Source organism: Mesoplodon densirostris, chromosome 4 (assembly GCF_025265405.1).
Source record: "Mesoplodon densirostris isolate mMesDen1 chromosome 4, mMesDen1 primary haplotype, whole genome shotgun sequence".
In the NCBI taxonomy this organism is placed as follows: domain Eukaryota; kingdom Metazoa; phylum Chordata; class Mammalia; order Artiodactyla; family Ziphiidae; genus Mesoplodon; species Mesoplodon densirostris.
The window spans coordinates 36,904,814-36,928,305 of record NC_082664.1 but is presented as its reverse complement, the minus strand read 5'-3'; the positions used below and the strand labels follow the sequence as shown (position 1 = coordinate 36,928,305).

At 40.4% G+C, this 23,492-nt stretch overlaps 1 protein-coding gene across 1 annotated transcript; it reads left to right on the top strand.

Moving 5' to 3' along the window:
• The first annotated feature begins 1,938 nt into the window (after positions 1–1,938).
• CCDC196 (coiled-coil domain containing 196) lies at positions 1,939–22,061 on the top strand. The gene is given in 11 exon segments (XM_060096046.1): positions 1,939–1,947; positions 2,314–2,378; positions 2,483–2,635; positions 3,949–4,045; positions 5,085–5,135; positions 14,595–14,669; positions 14,871–14,954; positions 15,481–15,540; positions 15,910–16,051; positions 21,702–21,757; positions 21,942–22,061. Coding segments are annotated over 11 exon segments (912 nt in total).
• The last annotated feature ends 1,431 nt before the right edge of the window (positions 22,062–23,492 follow it).

Sequence of the window (23,492 nt, the reverse complement as noted above, 5' to 3'; positions counted from 1 at the left end):
TGGGAACTCCTAGGGCAACCAATGTGAATTACATTATGTTTCACCTGATATGGCTATTCTAATGTAATGCCATATTACACTAGCTATCATATAAAAATTACAAGTGACACATATATACTTTAGAAAAAGTATTTGTAGAGACTGCCTAAAGAGAAGTTTTGCTGTAGAAGATACTTTATATACCCTTAAAGTGTATATAATTTGGGGCGTTCTCTCTTTCCAAAAAAGAATACAAAATTATGAATACCAAATGAGGTCCAGGGCCCTTTGGAAGAGATCTGTGAAAATGAAGGGCTCTGTAGCTTAAGCTTCATTGGGATAATATAAATCAGCTTTTTTGTATTTGACCTCTTACTTAGGACATTAAACAATACCTAAACCCAAACCATCCAAAAATTCACTAAAATGTAAATACCTGACATGAGCCAAGAACTTCACATATTGTATTTCATTCTTACAACACAACTTTTAATTTACCATTCTCGTTTTTATAAAAGTGGAAACTGGGACTTAGAGAATATAGTTTGCTCACAGTCAGCCCACTTCTCACAGCAAAGCTGAGATTCAAATGAAGATCCGACAAACTAAATCTTGTGTTATTTTCACTACAATACTTTGCCTTTAAGGTTTCCCAAAAGACAAAATGTTTAAGTCATTTTGGAGAATGCCCCTAGAAAATCCCTGAAAAGCCTCAGTTAATACTTGAAATTAACATGACAATTCACATTTGAGAACATCATTAAAAATATTGCCCTAGGGCTTCCCTGATGGCGCAGTGGTTGGGAGTCCGCCTGCCGATGCAGGGAAGACGGGTTCGTGCCCCGGTCCAGGAGGATCACACGTGCCGCGGAGCGGCTGGGCCCGTGAGCCATGGCCGCTCAGCCTGCGCGTCCGGAGCCTGTGCTCCGCAACGGGAGAGGCCACAGCAGTGAGAAGCCCGCGTACCGCAAAAAAACAAAAAAACAAAAATATTACCCTAAAACTGTGTGTAAAGAGCATAAAAGGGAATCCCTTGCTGGTCCAGTGGTTAGGACTCCATCATACTTTCACTTAATGGGTCCAAGTTTGATCCCTGGTCAGGGAACTAAGCTCCCACAATCCACACAGTGTGGCCAAAAAAAAAAGAACATAAAGAAACAAATGTATAACTCTTACAGTTATCTTCTGATCACTAAGTGAATAGATGAAGATGGGAGATTTTAGGGTCTAGGAGAAACGTGATTCTAATAAGGAGAGGAAAATGGAGGCAAAATCAGAATCTGGAGGTAGAATTACAGCCTCTCAGGAAGGAACTTGGTTATGGAATGACATACTGACAGTATGATCTTTCACAAATTATATCTTCTTGTTTCATGTCTGATATAATTCTACCTTGCCATTGTGATATATCACGTTTTAAAGATAGGAAAGTAGGGGCTTCCCTGGTGGCACAGTGGTTAAGAATCCACCTGCCAACGCAGGGGACACAGGTTCGAGCCCTGGTCTGGGAAGATCCCACATGCTGTGGAGCAACTAAGCCCGTGGGCCACAACTACTGAAGCCCGCATGCTACAGCCCGTGCTCCACAACAAGAGAAGCCACCACAATGAGAAGCCCGCACACCACAAAGAAGAGTAGCCCCCACTTGTCACAACTGGAGAAGGCCCATGAACAGCAACGGAGACCAAACACAGCCAAAAATAAATAAATAAATAAATTAAAAAGAAACATAGGAAAGTAATGACAATTGGCTCATGTATTATATTACTCAATATTATGCCCATACTTGTATTTGCCAGTTTGGCCTCTATTTTTTTTAAATGTATCCCAGAGGTATCCCCTCCTCCTCCTAAGTCTCCCAGAGGCAGATGCTTTGTCTTTATCTTTCCCTTACTCACAGAATCCAGTGCTATGCCCTACAGATAGTAGGTATTCCATGGAGGTCAATTGCCATGGAAGATGGTGTTGGTGAGTCATTTTTGACAAGCCATCATTTTCTAACACAATAGGAATTCCATAATATAGATGTGTTATGATTCTACCCTATTCAGTCAAAGACTTCAGAATAAAACTTTTGGCATTGGTTAAAGCTAAGGCAAGAACTCGTCAGATGTAGTTAGTAGTATTTTCAGTCAACAAGCTGTCACTGATGTTGGAGTTGCTTAAAAGACCTGTTAAATCTGTGGTCTTAGTGCCATTGTGACCTCAACCTGTAGCTAAAAATCTGTCCAATGCAACAGGAGTTTCAAGAACAGCAGCACAAAAATGATGACTTAAATGAATGGAACAAGATGGCACATATTTTCAAGAAGACCTTTTTTATTCTTAGAGTAGAAGTTTTCCTTCAAGAGGACAAGTGCTTCAAACTCTCCAGGATCTTACTTATCTTCCAAAACAAGGTGAGTCTTTGATGGAGGATGCCAAGTGGTAACTATCCAGGAACGAAAAGAGGGTCTCTTTTATTAGCCCGGGCTGAAGGCAAATATAGTGTCTCTTCCCACAGAAGTTCAAAAACAGATGACAACTACTTGAAGGAGTTGAGTGAGGACTTAAAACTAAGGAAGCAGGAACTGCTAGAGATGCTAAAACCTCTAGAAGGTAAGAACAAGCTGTTATTCCAGAAGTTGACGTCTAACTTGGAGGAAAGACAAAGAAGGTAAGTGTTCCCTTCTCAGGATTTCCTAGAAGGGGAAAGGCAAGAGAACTTTAATCCATAGGATTTAGCAATAATTATTTACATTTTTTAAAAGGTTTAGACCTTCAGCTATAGTAAATTAAAAGAATGTAACCACAAAATCAGGGTGGCAAGGAATCCTTCTTCTTTTAGTAGAATTAAATATAACTCAGCTCATCTCACAGGGCGACAGGTATTACTTTTCTTCCCAAGAAACTGTTAAGAGACTTTACTATCCTCAATCCATCATGGTCACAAAGATAGCTCCTCATTCATGTTTGTGGAATCACTTTAGGATAGATGACTGTTCTTCCATTGCCAAGCAGTGAAATGGTAATCATTTCTGAGCATCAAAGTCCTCTGGATTAGGGTCTGGCCTTACTAAATGTACTAGGCAGTTGGGGTCTTAACTCTTTGCTAGGGCACTCACTGTTCTTGGGATCCACCAACTCTCTTTTTCCTTTCTAGTTTCAGAGAATCTCACCTTAACGTGTCTACCTTCATTCTCTACCCTACCATAAACATTTCAGGGAGCTCAGACTTTTGGAGAGCAAAAGCCAGGCAGAAAGTTGTGAGAACAAACGCCAGGCAGAAAGTTGTAGTCAAGCACCAGCTGTTTACAACCAAGAAACTCAGCCCTCTCAGAGCAAGAGAACACAAAGGCTTGCTTTTTTCCTTATAATTAGAGAGGGAAAAGCACAAAGAACATAAGCATAAGTTAATTAATACCTTTAAAGAATATCCTCTCTTACAGTCATAGATTTGATATTAATTCGGATTTTATCAGAAACTTCTTGATGGCTTGCTTCTCTAGAGGCTACCATAAGCATATAAGTGGGTTCTCCAACTAACTCAAATGTTTTTATGTGGAGAAGCAAAGTAGGGGAGATGGACAGAGATGGGGGTAGGGAATAATTCTGAGATTTATCCTTAAGACAAGAGGTTCTTCAACCTCCTTCTTCACAGAGGCAAAAAAAAGCCCCTTTCTACCCCAAAAGTCATACAACAAAACTTCCTTCTGAAGGGGTGGAGAGGAGTCTCACTAGCTGTTGGAGACCTAAGTTTTGAGCCTTACAAAGCACAGAATTCATTATAGAGCACATACCTAAGGCAAACGTCGATTAGGAATGAAATTGTCTTTTGGAGACCTTCTATGTCTAGAAGGACTTCTGTAAATCTTGTGATTTCAGCCCCTACCTCCCTCTCATGGTAGAGTAATTTCTAACTGGTCATGGAAAATTAATATTTCTTTTTAGGAAGTATTATGTTTTGTGATATCTCTGTCTTCTTTCTAGTCTGCAGATCATGAGGCAGATTATGGCAGGGAAGGGGAATGGTGAGTCCTCAGTCATTGAGCTCATTAAGGAAGCAGAAGAGGTGAAGCAGAATCTGGTAAGAGGTTGGTGGGCACTCCAGGGAATGGCCTTCTGAACAGGGCTCTCAATTCCATTGCTTTCGGACAGAGTGCTCATCTCTAGCATGGGTGCTCCAACGCTCATAGGTCCTTGATCTAGAAAAGTTCTGGGTGAACCAAAGGGAATCAGGTGAAATGTTGGGAAGAATAAGAATTAGCTAGCAAAAATTCTATTTTTTTGACTTTTGAAAAACTTTTCATCTAAAAGTTAATGAATACAAGCATATTAACCCCTCACATTTCAGAAGAAACAGAAAATAACCAAAGTAAAAGAAAGGAAAGAGTTTGGTCTGAGAGATTCTTTCAAAATTTTTGAAAATTAACAATATAGGACTTCCCTGGTGGCACAGTGGTTAAGAATCCGCCTGCCAGTGCAGAGGACACGGGTTCGAGCCTTGGTCTGGGAAGATCCCACATGCCGCGAAGCAACTAATCCCGTGCGCCACAGCTACTGAACCTGTGCTCTAGAGCCCCCCAGCCACAACTACTGAAGCCCGTGCGCCTAGAGCCTGTGCTCCACAACAAAGAGTAGCCACCACAATGAGAAGCCCGCGCACCACAATGAAGTGTAGCCCCTGCTCTCAGCAACTAGAGAAAGCTCTTGTGCAGCAACAAAGAACCAACACAGCCAAAAATAAATAAATAAAAATATAAATAAATTTATTAAAAAAATTAACAACACAAAGGATCTTAAAAATTAAAAATTAGTGGTCTAAGCCCCAAAGAAACTGCCATATGATAAGAACATCTTAAGTGTTTCAAGTGTGAGGAACTCACTACTATATTGATATACCACAATTACCATAATTAAAGTTACTATTCCAAATTGTTATTATTTTTTATCATTATCTTCAATCTCATCTCTCATGTTCCTGGGTTTGGGGCTAGGCCAATTTACTGCCTTTCTCTGTGGTTTACTATGCCCCTACCCCTTAGTGCCCCTATTAGTAATTTTTTCCAACTTTAATGACTAGACAAACACATATTTCTATTTGTTTGCTTTTTCCTCTCCAACAGGAAAGGAAAAACAAGATGCTTTGGAAGGAAATGGAGATGCTATGGAACAAGGTCTGTGTGCCTCTAGGGATCTCTTGAAATTATCTGTCTTACAAACCATAATGCAAAGAAGCTTCCCTTTTTTCTGGTCCACATCCTCATTTTTTCATGTCCCTGTTTCCACCCATGCCTCATTCCAATTCACTCTCTGATCTTATTTAAAACAATCAAGTAATGTCACTCTTCTTAGGAAAACCCTTTACAGCTGTTCCAGGCATAGTCTAGCTCTTGCCTACCTTTCTAGTCTCCTCTCATAGAAGTCCTCCCCTCCCACACTGGCCTCCACATGCCAAGACCTTTCCTTTCTAAAGACTTTTGATTTTGCTTTATCCCTGGGCTGTAATGCTATTTTCTTATAGTTGGCTCATTCTCATCCTTCAGATCTCCGCTTAAATGTCACCTCCTCAGGGAAGCCCTCCTTATTCACTCCACCTGAAAAAGGACATCACCCCCCCCCGCCACTTCCTATTATACAATTCTGTTCATGTCTTCCATAGCACTTTTTATAATATAAGCTCACTATTTTTTTTATTTTATTGTGTTATTATTATTTTATTTGTTTCTTATCTCCCTGCCCTGTTCTGGAATACATGCTTCTCCAGTATCTTGATTGCTTTGTTCATCTTGGAATCCCTAGCATGTAGCACAATGCTTGACACATAGTAGACAATCAATAAATGTAAGTTGAATGAACAAATACCTGATTCTAATTCCCCTTTGACTTTGCAACAATCACAGCATTGTTTAATATAAAAATAGTATGACCTTTTGCTGGGAAACCAAGCAGGAGTAGAAATTCCTTTGTGGACTAAGCCTTTGGGATCCAAGTGCTTTTTCACAAATTATGAGACCTGAATAGCAGATTGTCTTGTGATATAAACAGGTGTGAGTGTGACCTCTGACTGCTTTTTCCATCTCACCTTTCCACAGATAATTAGGATACTATCAAGCCCTGCATCTTGTACTGAGATCTGCTCTTAGTTCTCAGTGGCAGCTACAAATCAATTCTATGAGTTGTGAGAGGTTTTATTTTCTGAGTTCTTGAGTCTTAGTGATAGGAAATATGCCAGCATCATTCCTCTATCAAAATCCAGTTTCTCCAGAGCTCCCAAAAGACTTTGTATAAGGGATGTCCATATACCTGAGCTTGTGATTGACTTTCCCTCCCCATACTTTTATTTATTTATTTTTTTGTTGAGTTTCCATCTTTTTTTAATAAAGCAAATGATATGATAACTTCATTGTGAGCCAATATGTAGAGTCCAAGTTATTCAAACCCAAGGATTTTTTTTTCAGTTTAGATCTCATTATATATGTTGGAGATATTAGCTATTAGACTTTATGGTATTTCAGGTTCCTGGTTAACTTTCTTTTTTTATTTTATTTTATTTTATTATTTTTTTTATTAGTTTCTGCTTTATAACAAAGTGAATCAGTCATACATATACATCTGTTCCCACATCCCTTCCCTCATGCATCTCCCTCCCTCCCAACCCCCCATCACACCCCTCCAGGCGGTCACAAAGCACCGAGCTGATCTCCCTGTGCTCTGCGGCTGCTTCCCACTATCTATCTACCTTACGTTTGGTAGTGTATATGTGTCCATGCCTCTCTTTCGCTTTGTCACAGCTTACCCTTCCCCCTCCCCATATCCTCAAGTCCATTCTCAAGTAGGTCTGTGTCTTTATTCCCGTTTTACCCCTAGGTTCTTCATGACATTTTTTTTTTAATTCCATATATATGTGTTAGCATACGGTATTTGTCTTTCTCTTTCTGACTTACTTCACTCTGTATGACAGACTCTAGGTCTATCCACCTCATTACAAATAGCTCAGTTTCGTTTCTTTTTATGGCTGAGTAATACTCCATTGTATATATGTGCCACATCTTCTTTATCCATTCATCCGATGATGGACACTTAGGTTGTTTCCAGCTCCGGGCTATTGTGAATAGAGCTGCAATGAACATTTTGGTACATGTCTCTTTTTGAATTATGGTTTTCTCAGGGTATATGCCTAGTAGTGGGATTGCTGGGTCATATGGTAGTTCTATTTGTAGTTTTTTAAGGAACCTCCATACTGTTCTCCATAGTGGCTGTACCAATTCACATTCCCACCAGCAGTGCAAGAGTGTTCCCTTTTCTCCACACCCTCTCCAGCATTTATTGTTTCTAGATTTCTTGATGATGGCCAATCTGACTGGTGTGAGATGATATCTCATTGTAGTTTTGATTTGCATTTCTCAAATGATTAATGATGTTGAGCATTCTTTCATGTGTTTGTTGGCAGTCTATATATCTTCTTTGGAGAAATGCCTATTTAAGTCTTCTGCCCATTTTTGGATTGGGTTGTTTGTTTTTTTGCTATTGAGCTGCATGAGCTGTTTATAAATTTTGGAGATTAATCCTTTGTCAGTTGCTTCATTTGCAAAGATTTTCTCCCATTCTGAGGGTTGTCTTTTGGTCTTGTTTATGGTTTCCTTTGCTGTGCAAAAGCTTTGAAGTTTCATTAGGTCCCATTTGTTTATCTTTGTTTTTATTTCCATTTCTCTAGGAGGTGGGTCCAAAAGGATCTTGCTGTGATTTATGTCATAGAGTGTTCTACCTATGTTTTCCTCCAAGAGTTTGATAGTTTCTGGCCTTACATTTAGGTCTTTAATCCATTTTGAGCTTATTTTTGTGTATGGTGTTAGGGAATGATCTAATCTCAAACTTTTACATGTCCCTGTCCAGTTTTCCCAGCACCACTTATTGAAGAGGCTGTCCTTTCTCCACTGTACATTCCTGCCTCCTTTATCAAAGATAAGCTGGCCATATGTGCGTGGGTTTATCTCTGGGCTTTCTATCCTGATCCACTGATCTATCTTTCTGTTTTTATGCCAGTACCACACTGTCTTGATTACTGTAGCTTTGTAGTATAGTCTGAAGTCAGGGAGCCTGATTCCTCCAGCTCCGTTTTTCGTTCTCAAGATTGCTTTGGCTATTCGGGGTCTTTTGTTTTTGCAAACAAATTGTGAAATTTTTTGTTCTAGTTCTGTGAAAAATGCCAGTGGTAGTTTGATAGGGATTGCATTGACTTTGTAGATTGCTTTGGGTAGTAGAGTCATTTTCACAATATTGATTCTTCCAATCCAGGAGCATGGTATATCTCTCCATCTATTTGTATCATCTTTAATTTCTTTCATCAGTGTCTTATAATTTTCGGCATACAGGTCTTTTGTCTCCTTAGGTAGGTTTATTCCTAGATATTTTATTCTTTTTGTTGCAATGGTAAATGGGAGTGTTTTCTTGATTTCATTTTCAGATTTTTCATCATTACTGTACAGGAATGCCAGAGATTTCTGTACATTAATTTTGTATCCTGCTACTTTACCAAATTCATTGATTAGCTCTAGTAGTTTTTCGGTAGCATCTTTAGGATTCTCTATGTATAGTATCATGTCATCTGCAAACAGTGACAGCTTTACTTCTTCTTTTCCAATTTGGATTCCTTTTATTTCCTTTTCTTCTCTGATTGCTGTGGCTAAAACTTCCAAAACTAGGTTGAATAAGAGTGTTGAGAGTGGGCAGCCTTGTCTTGTTCCTGATCTTAGTGGAAATGGTTTCAGTTTTTCACCATTGAGGACAATGTTGGCTGTGGGTTTGTCATATATGGCCTTTATTATGTTGAGGAAAGTTCCCTGTATGCCTACTTTCTGCAGGGTTTTTATCATAAATGGGTGTTGAATTTTGTCGAAAGCTTTCTCTGCATCTATTGAGATGATCATATGGTTTTTCTCCTTCAACTTGTTAATATGGTGTATCACATTGATTGATTTGCGTATATTGAAGAATCCTTGCATTCCTGGAATAAACCCCACTTGATCATGGTGTATGATCCTTTGAATGTGCTGTTGGATTCTGTTTGCTAGTATTTTGTTGAGGATTTTTGCATCTATGTTCATCAGTGATATTGGCCTGTAGTTTTCTTTCTTTGTGACATCCTTGCCTGGTTTTGGTATCAAGGTGATGGTGGCCTCGTAGAATGAGTTTGGGAGTGTTCCTTCCTCTGATATTGTTTGGAAGAGTTTGAGAAGGATGGGTGTTAGCTCTTCTCTAAATGTTTGATAGAATTCGCCTGTGAAGCCATCTGGTCCTGGGCTTTTGTTTGATGGAAGATTTTTAATCACAGTTTCAATTTCAGTGCTTGTGATCGGTCTATTCATATTTTCTATTTCTTCCTGAGTCAGTCTTGGCAGGTTGTGCATTTCTAAGAATTTGTCCATTTCTTCCAGGTTGTCCATTTTATTGGCATAGAGTTGCTTATAGTAATCTCTCATGATCTTTTGTATTTCTGCAGTGTCAGTTGTCACTTCTCCTTTTTCATTTCTAATTCTATTGATTTGAGTCTTCTCCCTTCTTTTCTTGATGAGTCTGGCTAATGGTTTGTCAATTTTGTTTATCTTCTCAAAGAACCAGCTTTTAGTTTGCTTGATCTTTGCTATCGTTTCCTTCACTTCTTTTTCATTTATTTCTGATCTGATCTTTATGATTTCTTTCCTTCTGCTAACTTTGGGGGTTTTTTGTTCTTCTTTCTCTAATTGCTTTAGGTGCAGGGTCAGGTTGTTTACTCGAAATGTTTCCTGTTTCTTAAGGTGGGATTGTATTGCTATAAACTTCCCCCTTAGAACTGCTTTGGCTGCGTCCCATAGGTTTTGGGTCGTGGTGTCTCCATTGTCATTTGTTTCTAGGTATTTTTTAATTTCCTCTTTGATTTCTTCAGTGATCACTTCGTTATTGAGTAGTGTATTGTTTAGCCTCCATGTGTTTGTATTTTTTACAGATCTTTTCCTGTAATTGATGTCTAGTCTCATAGTATTGTGGTCAGAAAAGATACTTGATACAATTTCAATTTTCTTAAATTTACCAAGGTTTGATTTGTGACCCAAGATATGATCTATCCTGGAGAATGTTCCATGAGCACTTGAGAAAAATGTGTATTCTGTTGTTTTTGGATGGAATGTCCTATAAATATCAACTAAGTCCATCTTGTTTAATGTATTATTTAAAGCCTGTGTTTCCTTATTTATTTTCATTTTGGATGATCTGTCCATTGGTGAAAGTGGGGTGTTAAAGTTCCCTACTATGATTGTGTTACTGTCGATTTCCCCTTTTATGGCTGTTAGTGTTTGCCTTATGTATTGAGGTGCTCCTATGTTGGGTGCATAAATATTTACAATTGTTATATCTTCTTCTTGGATCGATCCCTTTATCGTTATGTAGTGTCCTTCTTTGTCTCTTCTAATAGTCTTTATTTTAAAGTCTATTTTGTCTGATATAAGAATTGCTACTCCAGCTTTCTTTTGATTTCCATTTGCATGGAATATCTTTTTCCATCCCCTTACTTTCAGTCTGTATGTGTCTCTAGGTCTGAAGTGGTTCTCTTGTAGATAGCATATATATGGGTCTTGTTTTTGTATCCATTCAGCCACTCTGTGTCTTTTGGTGGGAGCATTTAGTCCATTTACATTTAAGGTAATTATTGATATGTATGTTCCTATTCCCATTTCCTTAATTGCTTTGGGTTTGTTATTGTAGGTATATTCCTTCTGTTGTGTTTCTTGCCTAGAGAAGTTCCTTTAGCATTTGTTGTAAAGCTGGTTTGGTGGTGCTGAACTCTCAGCTTTTGCTTGTCTGTAAACGTTTTAATTTCTCCATCAAATCTGAATGAGATCCTTGCTGGGTAGAGTAATCTTGGTTGCAGGTTTCTCTCCTTCATCACTTTAATTATGTCCTGCCACTCCCTTCTGGCTTGTAGAGTTTCTGCTGAGAGATCAGCTGTTAACCTGATGGGGATTCCCTTGTGTGTTATTTGTTGTTTTTCCCTTGCTGCTTTTAATATGATTTCTTTGTGTTTAATTTTTGACAGTTTGATTAATATGTGTCTTGGTGTATTTCTCCTTGGATTTATTCTGTATGGGACTCTCTGTGCCTCCTGGACTTGATTAACTATTTCCTTTCCCATATTGGGGAAGTTTTCAACTATAATCTCTTCAAATATTTTCTCAGTCCCTTTCTTTTTCTCTTCTTCTTCTGGAACCCCTATAATTCGAATGTTGGTGCATTTAATGTTGTCCCAGAGGTCTCTGAGACTGTCCTCTGTTCTTTTCATTCTTTTTTCTTTATTTTGCTCTGCATCAGTTATTTCCACTATTTTATCTTCCACCTCACTTATCCGTTCTTCTGCCTCAGTTATTCTGCTATTGATCCCATCTAGAGTATTTTTCATTTCATTTATTGTGTTTTTAATCGATGCTTGATTCATGTTTAGTTCTTCTAGGTCCTTGTTAACTGTTTCTTGCATTTTGTCTATTCTATTTCCAAGATTATGGATCTTGGAAATAGAATCTTGGATCAGCTTTACTATCATTATTCTGAATTCTTTTTCAGGTAGACTGCATATTACCTCTTCATTTGTTAGGTGTGGTAGGTTTTTATCTTGCTCCTTCACCTGCTGTGTGTTTTTCTGTCTTCTCATTTTGCTTATGTTACTGTGTTTGGGGTCTCCTTTTTGCAGGCTACAGGTTCGTAGTTCCCGTTGTTTTTGGTGTCTGTCCCCAGTGGCTAAGGTTGTTTCAGTAGGTTGTGTAGGCTTCCTGGTGGGGGGGACTAATGCCTGTGTTCTGGTGGTTGAGGCTCGATCTTGTCTTTCTGGTGGGCAGGTCCACGTCTGGTGGTGTGTTTTGGGGTGCCTATGGCCTTATTATGTTTTTAGGTAGCCTCTCTGCTAATGGGTGGGGTTGTGTTCCTGCCTTGCTAGTTGCTTGGCATAGGGTGACCAGCACTGTAGCTTGCTGGTCGTTGACTGAAGCTGGGTGCTGGTGTTGAGATGGAGATCTCTGGGAGATTTTCGCTGCTTGATATTATGTGGAGCTGGGAGGTCTCTTGTGGACCCGTGTCCTGAAGTTGGCTCTCCCACTTCAGAGGCACAGCACTGACTCCTGGCTGCAGCACCAAGAGCCTTTCATCCACCCGGCTCAGAATAACAGGGAGAAAAAGTAGAAAGAAAGAATTAGTAGAAGAAAGAGAGAGAGAGGGAAAGAAAGGAAGAGGGGAAGAAAGGAAGGAAGGACGGAAGAAAGAAAGAAAGGAGGGACGGAGGGAGGAAGGATGGAAAGAAAGAAGGAAAGAAAGGAGTGAGGGAGGGAGGAATGAAAGCAAAAGGAAGAGTGAATGGAAGAAGGGAGGGAGGGAGGAAGGAAAGAAAGAAAGAAAGTCAGGAGGGAGGGAGGAAGGAAAGAAAAAGAAAGTGGAAAGAAGAAGGGTGGGAGGGAGGGAGGAAGGAAAGAAAAAGAAAGAAGGAAAGGAGGAGCGGAGGGAGGGAGGGAGGAAGGGAAGGTACGAAAAAAAGAAAGAGCAGGTAAAGTAAAATAGAATAAAGTATGAAATATAGTAGCGTTATTAAAATTAAAAAGTAATTATTGAAAAAAAAAACGGACCGATAGAACCCTGGGACATATGGTGGAAGCAAAGCTATACAGAGAGAATCTTACACAGAAGATTACACATACACATTCACAAAAAGAGAGCAGGAGGAAAAATCAAAAATCTTGCTCTCCAAGTCCACCTCCTCAATTTGGGATAATTCGTTGTAAAAAGAGGAAAAGGGCGAGAAGTCTGAAATCTTGCTCTCTAAGTCCACCACCTTAATTTGGGATAATTCGTTGTAAAAAGAGGAAAAGGGGGGAAAGTCTTAAATCTTGTCCTCAAAGTCCACTTCCTCAATTTGGGATGATTCGCTGTCCATTCATGCACTCCACAGACGCAGGGCACATCAAATGGACCGTGGAGCTTTAATCCGCTGCCTCCGAGGCTGCACAGAGAGATTTCCCTGTCTCTGCTCTCACAGCTCCCGGGTCTCAGCCTTGGACCTGGCCCTGCCTCTGCGCGTAGGTCGCCGGACGGCGTCCGTTCTTCGCTCAGACAGGACGGGTTTAAAGGAGCCGCTGATGCAGGGGCTCTGGCTCACTCAGGCAGAGGGGAGGGAGGGGCGCGCAGTGTGGGGCGGGCCTGCGGCGGCAGAGGCCGGCGTGACATTGCAGCAGCCCGTGGCGCTCCGTGCGCTTTCCCGGGAAAGCCGTCCCCGGGTCTCGGGACCCCGGCAGTGGCGGGGTGCACAGGCCCCCCGGAAGGCGGGGCGCACAGTGACCCGTGCTCGCACACAGGCCCCGCGGCGGCGGCGGCGGCGGCGGCAGCAGCGGCGGCAGCCCCAGCGTCCCACGCCCGTCTCCGAGGTCCGCACCTTACCCGCGGCTCGCGCCTGTCTCCGGCGCTTCCCCAAGCAGCCCTCTTAATGCCCTCTCCTCGCGCACCAGGAAACAAAAGGGAAAAAAGTCTCTTGCCTCTTCGGCAGCTCCAGACCCTTTCCCCGGACTCCCTCCGGGCTAGCCGTGTTGCACTAACCCCTTCTTGCTCTCTTCCTGCCGCCAGCCCCAGTCCTCTCCCTGCGCTCCGACTGAAAGCCGATACCCGAGCCTCAGCTCCCAGCCCCGCCCGCCCCGGCGGCCGAGCAGACAAGCCTCTCGGGCTGGTGTGTGCCTGAGGGCACCGGTCCTCTGTGCCAGAATCTCTCCGCTTTGCCCTCCGCACCCCTGTTGCTGTGCTCTCCTCCGCTACTCCGAAGCTTTCCCCCTCCGCCACCTGCAGACTCTGTCCGCGAAGGGGCTTGTAGTGTGTAGAAACCTTCCCTCCTTCACGGCTCCCTCCCACTGGTGCAGGTCCCGTCCCTATCCTATTGTCTCTGTTTATTCTTTTTTTCTTTTGCCCTACCCAGGTATGTGGGGAGTTTCTTGCCTTTTGGGGGGTCTGAGGTCTTCTGTCAGCGTTCAGTAGGTGTTCTGTAGGAGTTGTTCCACGTGTAGATGAATTTCTGATGTATCTGTGGGGAGGAAGGTGATCTCCGCGTCTTACTCTTCCGCCATCTTTCTCCGGGCCGCCCCTCCCCATACTTTTAGACAATGAGAAATAGAGAGACAAGATCGTATGCCTAGTGGTTAAGAAGACAGACTTCAGAGTTCAAGAGATCTGGTTCAAATTCCAGCTCTGTACTTTCCTACCTGAGTCACCCTAAACAAATGACTTAACCTCTCTAAGACTCAGTTTTCTTATCTATAAAATGGAAATTAAAATAGTCCTGTGAGGATTAAATGAGAACATTTGTAATGTAGTAGAGTAAATAAGTAATGTAGTAAGTAGATTACAGTAGTGATTGACATATAATAAAGGTTCAGTTAATAGTTTTTATTATTATAAGTTTCACTCAAAAGACCAGATGGAAGGGCTCATTCCATTCTGAACCTCCTTTGGTAGTACACTTTTCATATCAGGGCCTGAGAGTTTTCTGACTGGCAGGAACCAAAAGCCTTGACATTGGCTTTCCACTTCCCTCATGAAGTCCCAGTAATTTAAAGCTTTGCCAAAATGTCTCTCTACAGACATTCAGCACAGAACTCAGTGATCAACAAAAAGCACTGCAGATAAAGAACAAAGCAGACTTAGAGGACAGAAAGGCAAGTGGACTGCATGGTGCTTAGAATTTCAAAGTCTGTGATGCACACAGATGGCAACAGCCCATTGAGAATCAGGACTGATTAGGGTAGACAGATAGGAAGGATCTGGGCCTTAAGGGTATATTGGATTTACTGTCTGCTAAGACATTGCATTTCTTTCCTGGGACCTCCTTTTCCTTTAGCTCTCTTCTTTCTTCCCAGGCTCCCAACCCCCCCTCATCATCTAGGAAGACCAAGAATGAACTGGAGACATTGTGTGCATAGAAAGTGAAAGAAATAAGGAAGGTCGTATGATCTTTCTGAAAGTAGTGGCTTTTAGAGCTGATAGATTAGAAATCTTTAATGTAGCAATAATCTGCCTAAGTGTGCTCCTGAACTGATACAAAAGTTTATAGGAGATCTGGTTCCCTTGGGGTATTACATTTGAGTCAGAGTGACACGGCAAGTTTCTGGTAAATCATGATAGCTAGAGCAAAGTGGGAAAATCTGTACCAATAATGACAACTTCGAAATAGCTATGTGATGTCAAAACACTTGTTAATTTGTTTTTGAACATTTATTTAGAGATATTATGCTTGTATCTAATCTTCCTGCAGCCAACTCATTGATAGAAAACGATCCTGTTCATTTAGCTTTTAGCTTTCGGAGAGTGGGATGTACAAGTGATGCCAATTAAGAGGACTGCAGTTGAAACCAATATATTAGTGAATCTATGACACCGTAATTTTGCTATAAAGTCTTTGCAGCATATTGAGAAAACTGATTTCTGATCTCAATTTACTTTGTCACCGGAGGCTCTTTCTTCCACCAGGAAAAGCAACAGAGGAAAATGGAATGGGTCAGGTATCAGGAACAAGCTAACTTCATTCAGGTACTAAGTCTTCCAAGGCTGGACACAGGGTACAGTTTCATTCATGCAATATAGAGGCTTTTAGTTGCCTAATGGTAAACCTGATCCTCTCATCTGGATTACCAATTGTCATGCTAAAAGAAATGTTTTGTGGGAAGATGACTGAAGAGACCTATCTCCAGCTTCACCTTGAGTATAGCACTTTTTCCCTATGATCTTGATTTTGTCCTATTTGAAATGGGGGAAAAAATCACACATAATTTCTGCCCACTTTTAAAGACTGAGCATGATAGGTTCATTTTTAAACTTCTGAGTAAAAAGGATTCAGGTAATAGTGGATTTAGAGAAGTCAATATTACAGGAGTAGTTTTGAAAAATGTTCTCTTATAGAATGACTTTAATGGCAAAGTGATTGAGCTGAGAATTGAAGCCTTGAAGAACTACCAGAAGCCCAATGATCTGAAGTTATCACTGTACATACAGCAGAATTTTGAGCCAAAGCAAGCATTGTTGAATCTTCCTGGGTCGGTAGGTAGGTAGAGTGTCATAGGTACACAATTTGAGGTTTGTTTTGTTTTACATTGGAGATCCCATTACCTGTAAAGTGATAACACAATACCTGGCACACAGTAAGTTAGTTAGCAGTGTTATAATAAATGTTTTAACTATCATCATCATTATTATTACACTGAAACTCTTATATCAAGATAAGGATTCCTCTAGAGGAAATAAAATTTTCCTTTGTAAAGACTGAGTAATATATTGTGTGCTTAGCATAGTTGATACATAGTTGACACCTGATAAAATATTAGTTTTCTCCTCACCTCGACCCCTTTCTTAGGAATTAGAGTAGTTTGATCTCACAAATCTTATTGGAATAGACTCTGCTACTTCAGAATAGGTGGTCAAAGAGACATCCGATAATGGTTGTGAATTTCACCAATCCAGATATTCCTCTGGGAGTTTCACCATTTCCCCACCCCAAAGAATTTATGGCATCATTAGAGGAAATCATATAGCTTATCATAAAAAATAAAGGAATGGTTTTCTGAGGGACAGGAAGAAAGGGCTCTTAAATTTTCATGGATCTATGAATCTGAACTCTGTAATTTAAAAAAGAGACATGCAATAAGAAATCATGGCTAAGGGATGCCAATGTTTTATCAGTATTAATATGTATGTCTCTAATTTCTCCTCAATCATATTCCATAAGGGCTTGAATAACTTATAAAATCACACACAGCATGAAGATCAAATAAACAGATGACTAAATCAAGGCAAAGGGAAAATAAGTTGAAGCCAGGTAAATACATAAAAATGTGTAATGAAAGTACCATACAGTTGGTACAGGTAGGCTTCAGTCTTGGTTATGAATTTCCCCAAAAGAGAAACATGAATTTATGGTGTCCACAAAATAAAAATAAACCAAGTTCTCAGAAGAAACACAGCTTTTACTGGTACTGAAATGAGAGAGAAATTTCTCTTCCAGGTCCTCATCAGGGCAACAGGACACTCTATGTGTGTCATAGTAGCTAATGTCCTCAAAAATATTTCTAAAATAAATTCAGAATCTAAATTTCCTAGGCTGTTTCTTATCTGTTCCTTGGCACAATCTGATAAATTATTGATGTGAACTTTTTAAAAAAGTGATGGATCAGCTCAAGATGATTTGGTCCAGGTCCATAGCACTCTGTTGGTCTGACTTGATCCACATTTAAAATTTAGAAAATCTGGATGATTGGAGGAACTACCTATCCTTCAGCCAGTGTTCCATTCATGTCTCTCTTTTAACTGTTGTTCTGATAAGAATTGGAAAGCAGAAAGCTTGAGGTTTGCTTCTCCAATAAGAACCTGGAATACAACCAGAAGCAGTATAAAGTCATTAAGATGCAAATTAAAAAGATAGAGGAGGGGAGGGTTATGAGGGCGAGAGATCCACGTCTTATTTCATTTAAAATTAGCTGTAAGTCATCTCAAGGGATCCATAGAGTAAGGAGCCAAAAATCTTTTCACTCTGGATTCAAATCAAGCCAAGAAAATAGTGAAAGATTCCATTCAGCGTGATCACCGCGGATTTTTTTTCCCTTGCTTGCAAAACACTGAATCTCTGAACTCTGAACTAGAACAGCCCACAGATCAACATCCTCTTTTCTCTTCTCTCCTCTAACGCTTCTGGAGTATTAAGCGATAGGACACTAAACTGTTCAGTTACCACAGGTGCATGTAGCCACAGGCATGCGTGACTCATTGCTTGTGTGTTATTGACTGCACATGCATTGAGCACTGATTGTAGACCAGTTTCATTTTCTAATACACACATATACAAAATCTCTGAGTTTGTTTGAGCCCAAGTGGATATGAAATTTAAGTCTTAGATTTTGGTTTTATTGACCTATTTATAACCTAGTGTTTAATTATTGAAAAGAAAACAAAAGAAATATTAGTTTTCTTCACAGAGGGATTTTTAAAGTAGTTATATTAAGATATTATTACCAACAGTAATATGTGTTGTAAATGAAAAACAAATGTAGTTTTCTATAATAGAAAGTAAACATAATAAGTATACAGAGAACAAAATTTTAGTATTCTAACACAGTGCTGAACCCTAAGGCCTATTTTATCTTTAATTAGGAAGTGAGATCAGCAAAATGTAGAGAGTTTTAAAGAAAATCATCACCAAACTGAAACTCTTCTCCTTGATGCCATCAAGGTGTCAAGTTTGAAAGAATCAAAAAAGGAATAATTTTCTCACTGTGATTTATAGTATTTAATGCTGTGTTTCAGCACCTCCTAAATTTACTGCAGTTACCTCCTAAAATCATCTTACCATCAAATTTTGGCAAATAGCAATTTACTGGGAAAAACACTGGATTTAGAGTCAGATATATGAGTTGCAGGCCTTATTCTGAGGCTAACCATTTAGATGACCTGGACCAGTCATTTTGTTTCAGTGTTTTTCTTTATCTAAAGCAACCATAACATATTATAGAGCATGTTGAAAACATGGTTTTGTGTAACCCTCACAATGACTCTATGGGTTAGGTATTATAGAACAAGAAACTAGTTCAGAGAAGCCCGGCTTCTGACTGCATACCCAAAGCTCACCTCCTAAAATATGCTATAAAGTGACAGTGTTCCAGTATGTGATTTCTTATGACTCTTCCACATCTAAAGGCTATGATTTGAATTCAAGCTTATCACTTGTTTAATGTATAATCCTCCCAATAAAGAATCATACCCCCAACATTAATTTGTTCAGTAACAAAAGAAACGCTACTTCCAAAAGGGGTTGACAGATTTGTAATTCTGCATTTATCCCAGTAGGTGGCATCAATCACATCCAGGCCTTTAGTTCATAAACAGTGGTAATTCAGGAACCTTCAGGGAGCCATCAGTCTTCTACTGCCCTTAGGACAAAATGTGCTACATTTATGTGTCAAATGAAAAAAATTAAAAGATCTATTGGTGTTTTCTGCCATGCTTTGTGACACTGAGGTGTATTACTGGCAGCCTTGATTATCCCGTATTAAATTCAGCATTCTGCTGCAAAATCCGTACCTATTATTCCACTCCGTGAACTACAGTGTCCTCCGTTCCAAAAACAGCCACTGTCCCGCCTCCACAATCCCTAATACTGTTTGTTTTTTTTCTACCACAGATAAATCAGGCGATCAGGGCAAGGAATTAAAAAATCAGGCAATTGTGCAAGGTGGGGACCTTTTGAAGTTTAAGTACTTAGTAGTGTTCCTGGATAATGTTCCTTTTCCTCTAGTTTCAAAAGAATTGAATTTCACAGCTCTGTCTTAAAGGATTGAATGTAATTTTAGACACACCTTCCAGCAAATCAGGGTACAGGCCCTTCTGTTACAGGCATTTCCAAGTAGAGGGAGGGTTATCGCACTGCTCCTCGCCAAGAGTTCCTCCTCCCACATCGATTGTCCTGTGTGCTGGTTGGCTGCATTGCAGTGGTGTGATCTGTTTGGTTGGCAAAATATAATCCTGTGTTAATACTGACTTTGTAACACTTCAAGCAATCCCTACGTGCAGATTCCCTTGAGGCCCAGGTTGTATGTATCATTAGCCAGGTCAGTCTCATCGGTTTAGTCTCATTTTCATCACCTAGTCTTATAGAAGAGAAAAATATTTTATATCCATGGCGAAGTCTTTCCAGAGACGGGTCACATTTGAAGGAATTTACTTCCAGACCAGTATAAAATTACAGTTTGACCCAGAGTGTACGGCAGCCCTTCCCAGAATTCTGTAGAGTCAAGAGAGCAGTTCTTGGCCTTTGACAGTCACCTATCTTAGAGCTCACAGGCACGAAGCAATCTTTAAATTCAGCTGTTTCCCATCACACCTGCCAGTATTTAAAGAAGTGGTTTATCTTCCATAATAATAGAACTGGTGATAAGACACTTGATTCTGACAGCCTTGCTCTTCTCTCCTCCCCTATCCCACCCCCAAACGCCCACCCCAACTCTTGGCATTTCCTTGAGCTCTTTTAAGAAGCTGAAGGTTGCATGTGAATATTTTGCTACACTTATAAATTCAGATGAAAGCCCAGTGCAGTGGGAAATGAATACTCTTGAGACCTTATTTATTCTATAACTCCCTCTGTTCTGGAAGCAAGTCATTCTCCCCAGCTTCAACCTTTACTTCACTTTAGTATTGCTCCTCCTGATGGCTGAATACACTCCAGTAGGTGCTGCTGAAAGGAAAATAGTAGTGTTAAGCTAAAATTCTGAAAGGCAGGGGTGGAAACCCACAGCTGGCTCCAATCTGAGTCCTTGATAAATAGCATTGCCCTCAAATACAGGCTTTTTCAAGTTTTGCAGCAACTTGAACCTTTTGAATGTCAGCCTTCGGTTCATAGTATTAGTAGGTCATGAAATTAACTTTTTTAAAAAAATTTTTATTTATTTATTTTTAGTTGCATTGGGTCTTCGTTGCTGCACGCGGACTTTCTCCAGTTGCAGGGAGCGGGGGCTACTCTTAGTTGCGGTGCGCGGGCTTCTCATTGCAGTGGCTTCTCTTGTTGTGGAGCACAGGCTCTAGGTGTGCGGGCTTCAGTAGTTGTGGCACACGAGCTCAGTGGTTGTGGCACACGAGCATAGTTGCTCCACGGCATGTGGGATCTCCCCGGACCAGCGATCGAACCTGTGTCCCCTGCGTTGGCAGGCAGATTCTTAACCACTACGCCACCAGGGAAGTCCGAAGTTAATTTCTAAACTAGCTCATTCTTTCACTTCCTATAAAACTCCACAGAAGTCCAGGGGAGCACAAAAGTCTTCTTTCCTAAATATAAATTTTGAAGGTTGAAAAAAAAGTAAACTGTACTTGTATTGATATTATGATTATTTCAGTGAGTGACAATATATTCTAAACTTTTTTGCATCACACAATCAGGAGAGCAGAAGCTTGTCTAGGATTAGGTTGTCATACTTAGCTAATAGAAAGAAGATCCCCAGTTAAGTTTGAATTGCAGATAAACAATAAATGTTAAGTTTAAATATGTCCCAACTATTGCATGGGACATACATATACTAAAAATTATTTGTTGTTTATTGAAATTCAAAGTTAACCAGGTGTCCTATATTTTAGTCTGGCAGCCCTCACCTAGGACTGACTCACCACAGAGCCTAGTTAGCACCCTACAATTCTCCCTCTTTCCCTTTTTATTCTCTCCCTTTCTCTCTCAGTCTGTGCCTGTTTTTCTCTCTGCCTCCTCTTTCTCATCCGACCCCCACCTTCATCTTTTGTTTGTTCTCCACTGTCCACAGTTAGCCATTTTTGTGGAATATTTGTCTGGGTTACCAGAGGGTGTGCAGATATGTGCATGATTTATCATCTCATTTCTTCATTTAAAAGTTGTATTGGAAGCACACTTTGTAGGCTCTCAAATAAATTGATTTTACTTGATGTAATCTTCAAATGATTTTTTTTTTCCCTGTGGGACATGAGCTCTCAACGGAAAAAAAAGGTTTGTCACTTCAACTTTAAAAACATTGTTTGATGAAGTTATTTTCTAAAACAACAATTAGAAAATCCACATCAATGCTAATACCAGAGTCAGTCCTACAATGATATGGTACTATGATGAATCCTAATAGCCGTGCAACTCAAAATAAAACTAGTTTTTTTTACTCAAAGAAAGCTCTCATTTTCCTAATTTTCCCCATCAGGTACCATGGACACTGCAACTATGAGCAGAGCAACTACTGGCAAAAGTGAATCTAATGTGAAAATTACTTTGGTTTTCGAAATCATTTCAAAGGCTTGAATAGATAGTGGGTGTAGAATTTTGGAATGCATTTGTTAATATTTTTAGTATTCTAATTTAATATTTTTAGAGGATTTTCAAAATGAGTGCCAGAATACTTGGTGCTTTAGATGTCATTTTTTCCTGTTTTTTCCTGTCTTAGAGAATTCTGGGTTCAAAGACCTACACAGAACAACAAGGAGCTAAAGGAAGTCAGTTTGATGAAGGAAGAGGGAGGCTCTTTTTTCTGAGGTCAAGGCCAGATGAAGCGCTGAAGGATTAGAAGGCTTTCACTCCCTTTGCTTTGGACAGATTTAAAGACTAGGTACAGCCATTTGTGTTAATTAAAATCTCTCAAACCTTCGTTTTAGTGCTACTTCCACTCTCTCTCCCCTCCACAATGGGTGGAAATGCTAGTTAGATGCTTGGCCTTAAGCATGTCAGGAATTTAGTCATTTATGGATTGTAAACAGCCTCTGATTATTTTGATAGCTTTTGATTTTTGAAATGACTAGATTCAAACCACATTGTATGTTGTTAACAAGTCTGTAAAAAGCTGTTCCTCTCCACCTCTGAAGTGTTTAGTTCTGGGCAGATCCTCCACTAACAAATGAGCAAAAGTAGTTACAAAATAAGGAAATAATACTCCATAGACTCCTCTTACTCTTTCACCCACCACACTCATCTGCCCTGTTGATTCTGCCTCCTAGTTATCTATTCCTTGAATATCTTCTGCCTTCCCAGTGCCACTGTTTTATTTCAGGCTCTCTTTCTTGCCTGGGTTACCACAGCCTCTTTAACTAGTTTCCCTGATTCCAGCCCCTCTAATCCATCTTCCACAGCACCACTGAGCCTATCTTTTCTAAAAGAGAAATGAGATCATGTCACGTCCCTACTGATTTCCCCTTGACTTCAGTATAAAGTCCAAACTCCTTCACAAAACACATAAAGATCTGCCTCCTGCCTACATCTCCAATCTCATCTTTCACTGTAACCCCCTTCCCTCATACATCTACAGTGAGCTACACAGAACTAGTTGCAATTCCCCTGATGCACCATGAGTTCTGTTATATCCATGGCTTTGCACAAAGCTGTTCCTCTGTCTGAAAGATTCTTCTCTTTTTGTCTGCTTGACCATTGCCTATTTGACCTAAGGGCCAAGCTTGGTGCCCTTCTACTATCCCAGTAATTCTCAATCCTAGTTGTGTGTCAGAATATCCTTGGGAACTTTTAAAAACACCAATTCACTAAGCCCCTCTCCAGATCATGTAAATTATGATCTCTGAGGGACTTCTCTGGTGGCGCAGTGGTTAAGAATCCACCTGCCAATGCAGGAGACACAGGTTCGATCCCTGGCCCGGGAAGATCCCACATGCCATGGAGCAACTAAGCCCGTGCACCACAACTACTGAGCCTGCACTCTAGGGCCCGTGAGCCACAACTACTGAAGCCCGCGTGCTGCAACTACTGAAGCCCAAGTGCCTAGAGCCTGTGCTCTGCAACAAGAGAGGCCACCGCAATGAGAAGCCCGCCTGTGCAACGCAGTAAAGCGTAGCCCCAGCTCGCCGCAACCATAGAAAGCCCGCTTGCAGCAATGAAGACCCAATGCAGCCAAAAATAAATAAAATTTTTTAAAAATTATGATCTCTGAGAGAGAAGGCAAAAGCATCTGTATTTTTTAAAAAGTCCCCAGGAAATTCTTATGTGCAGCCAG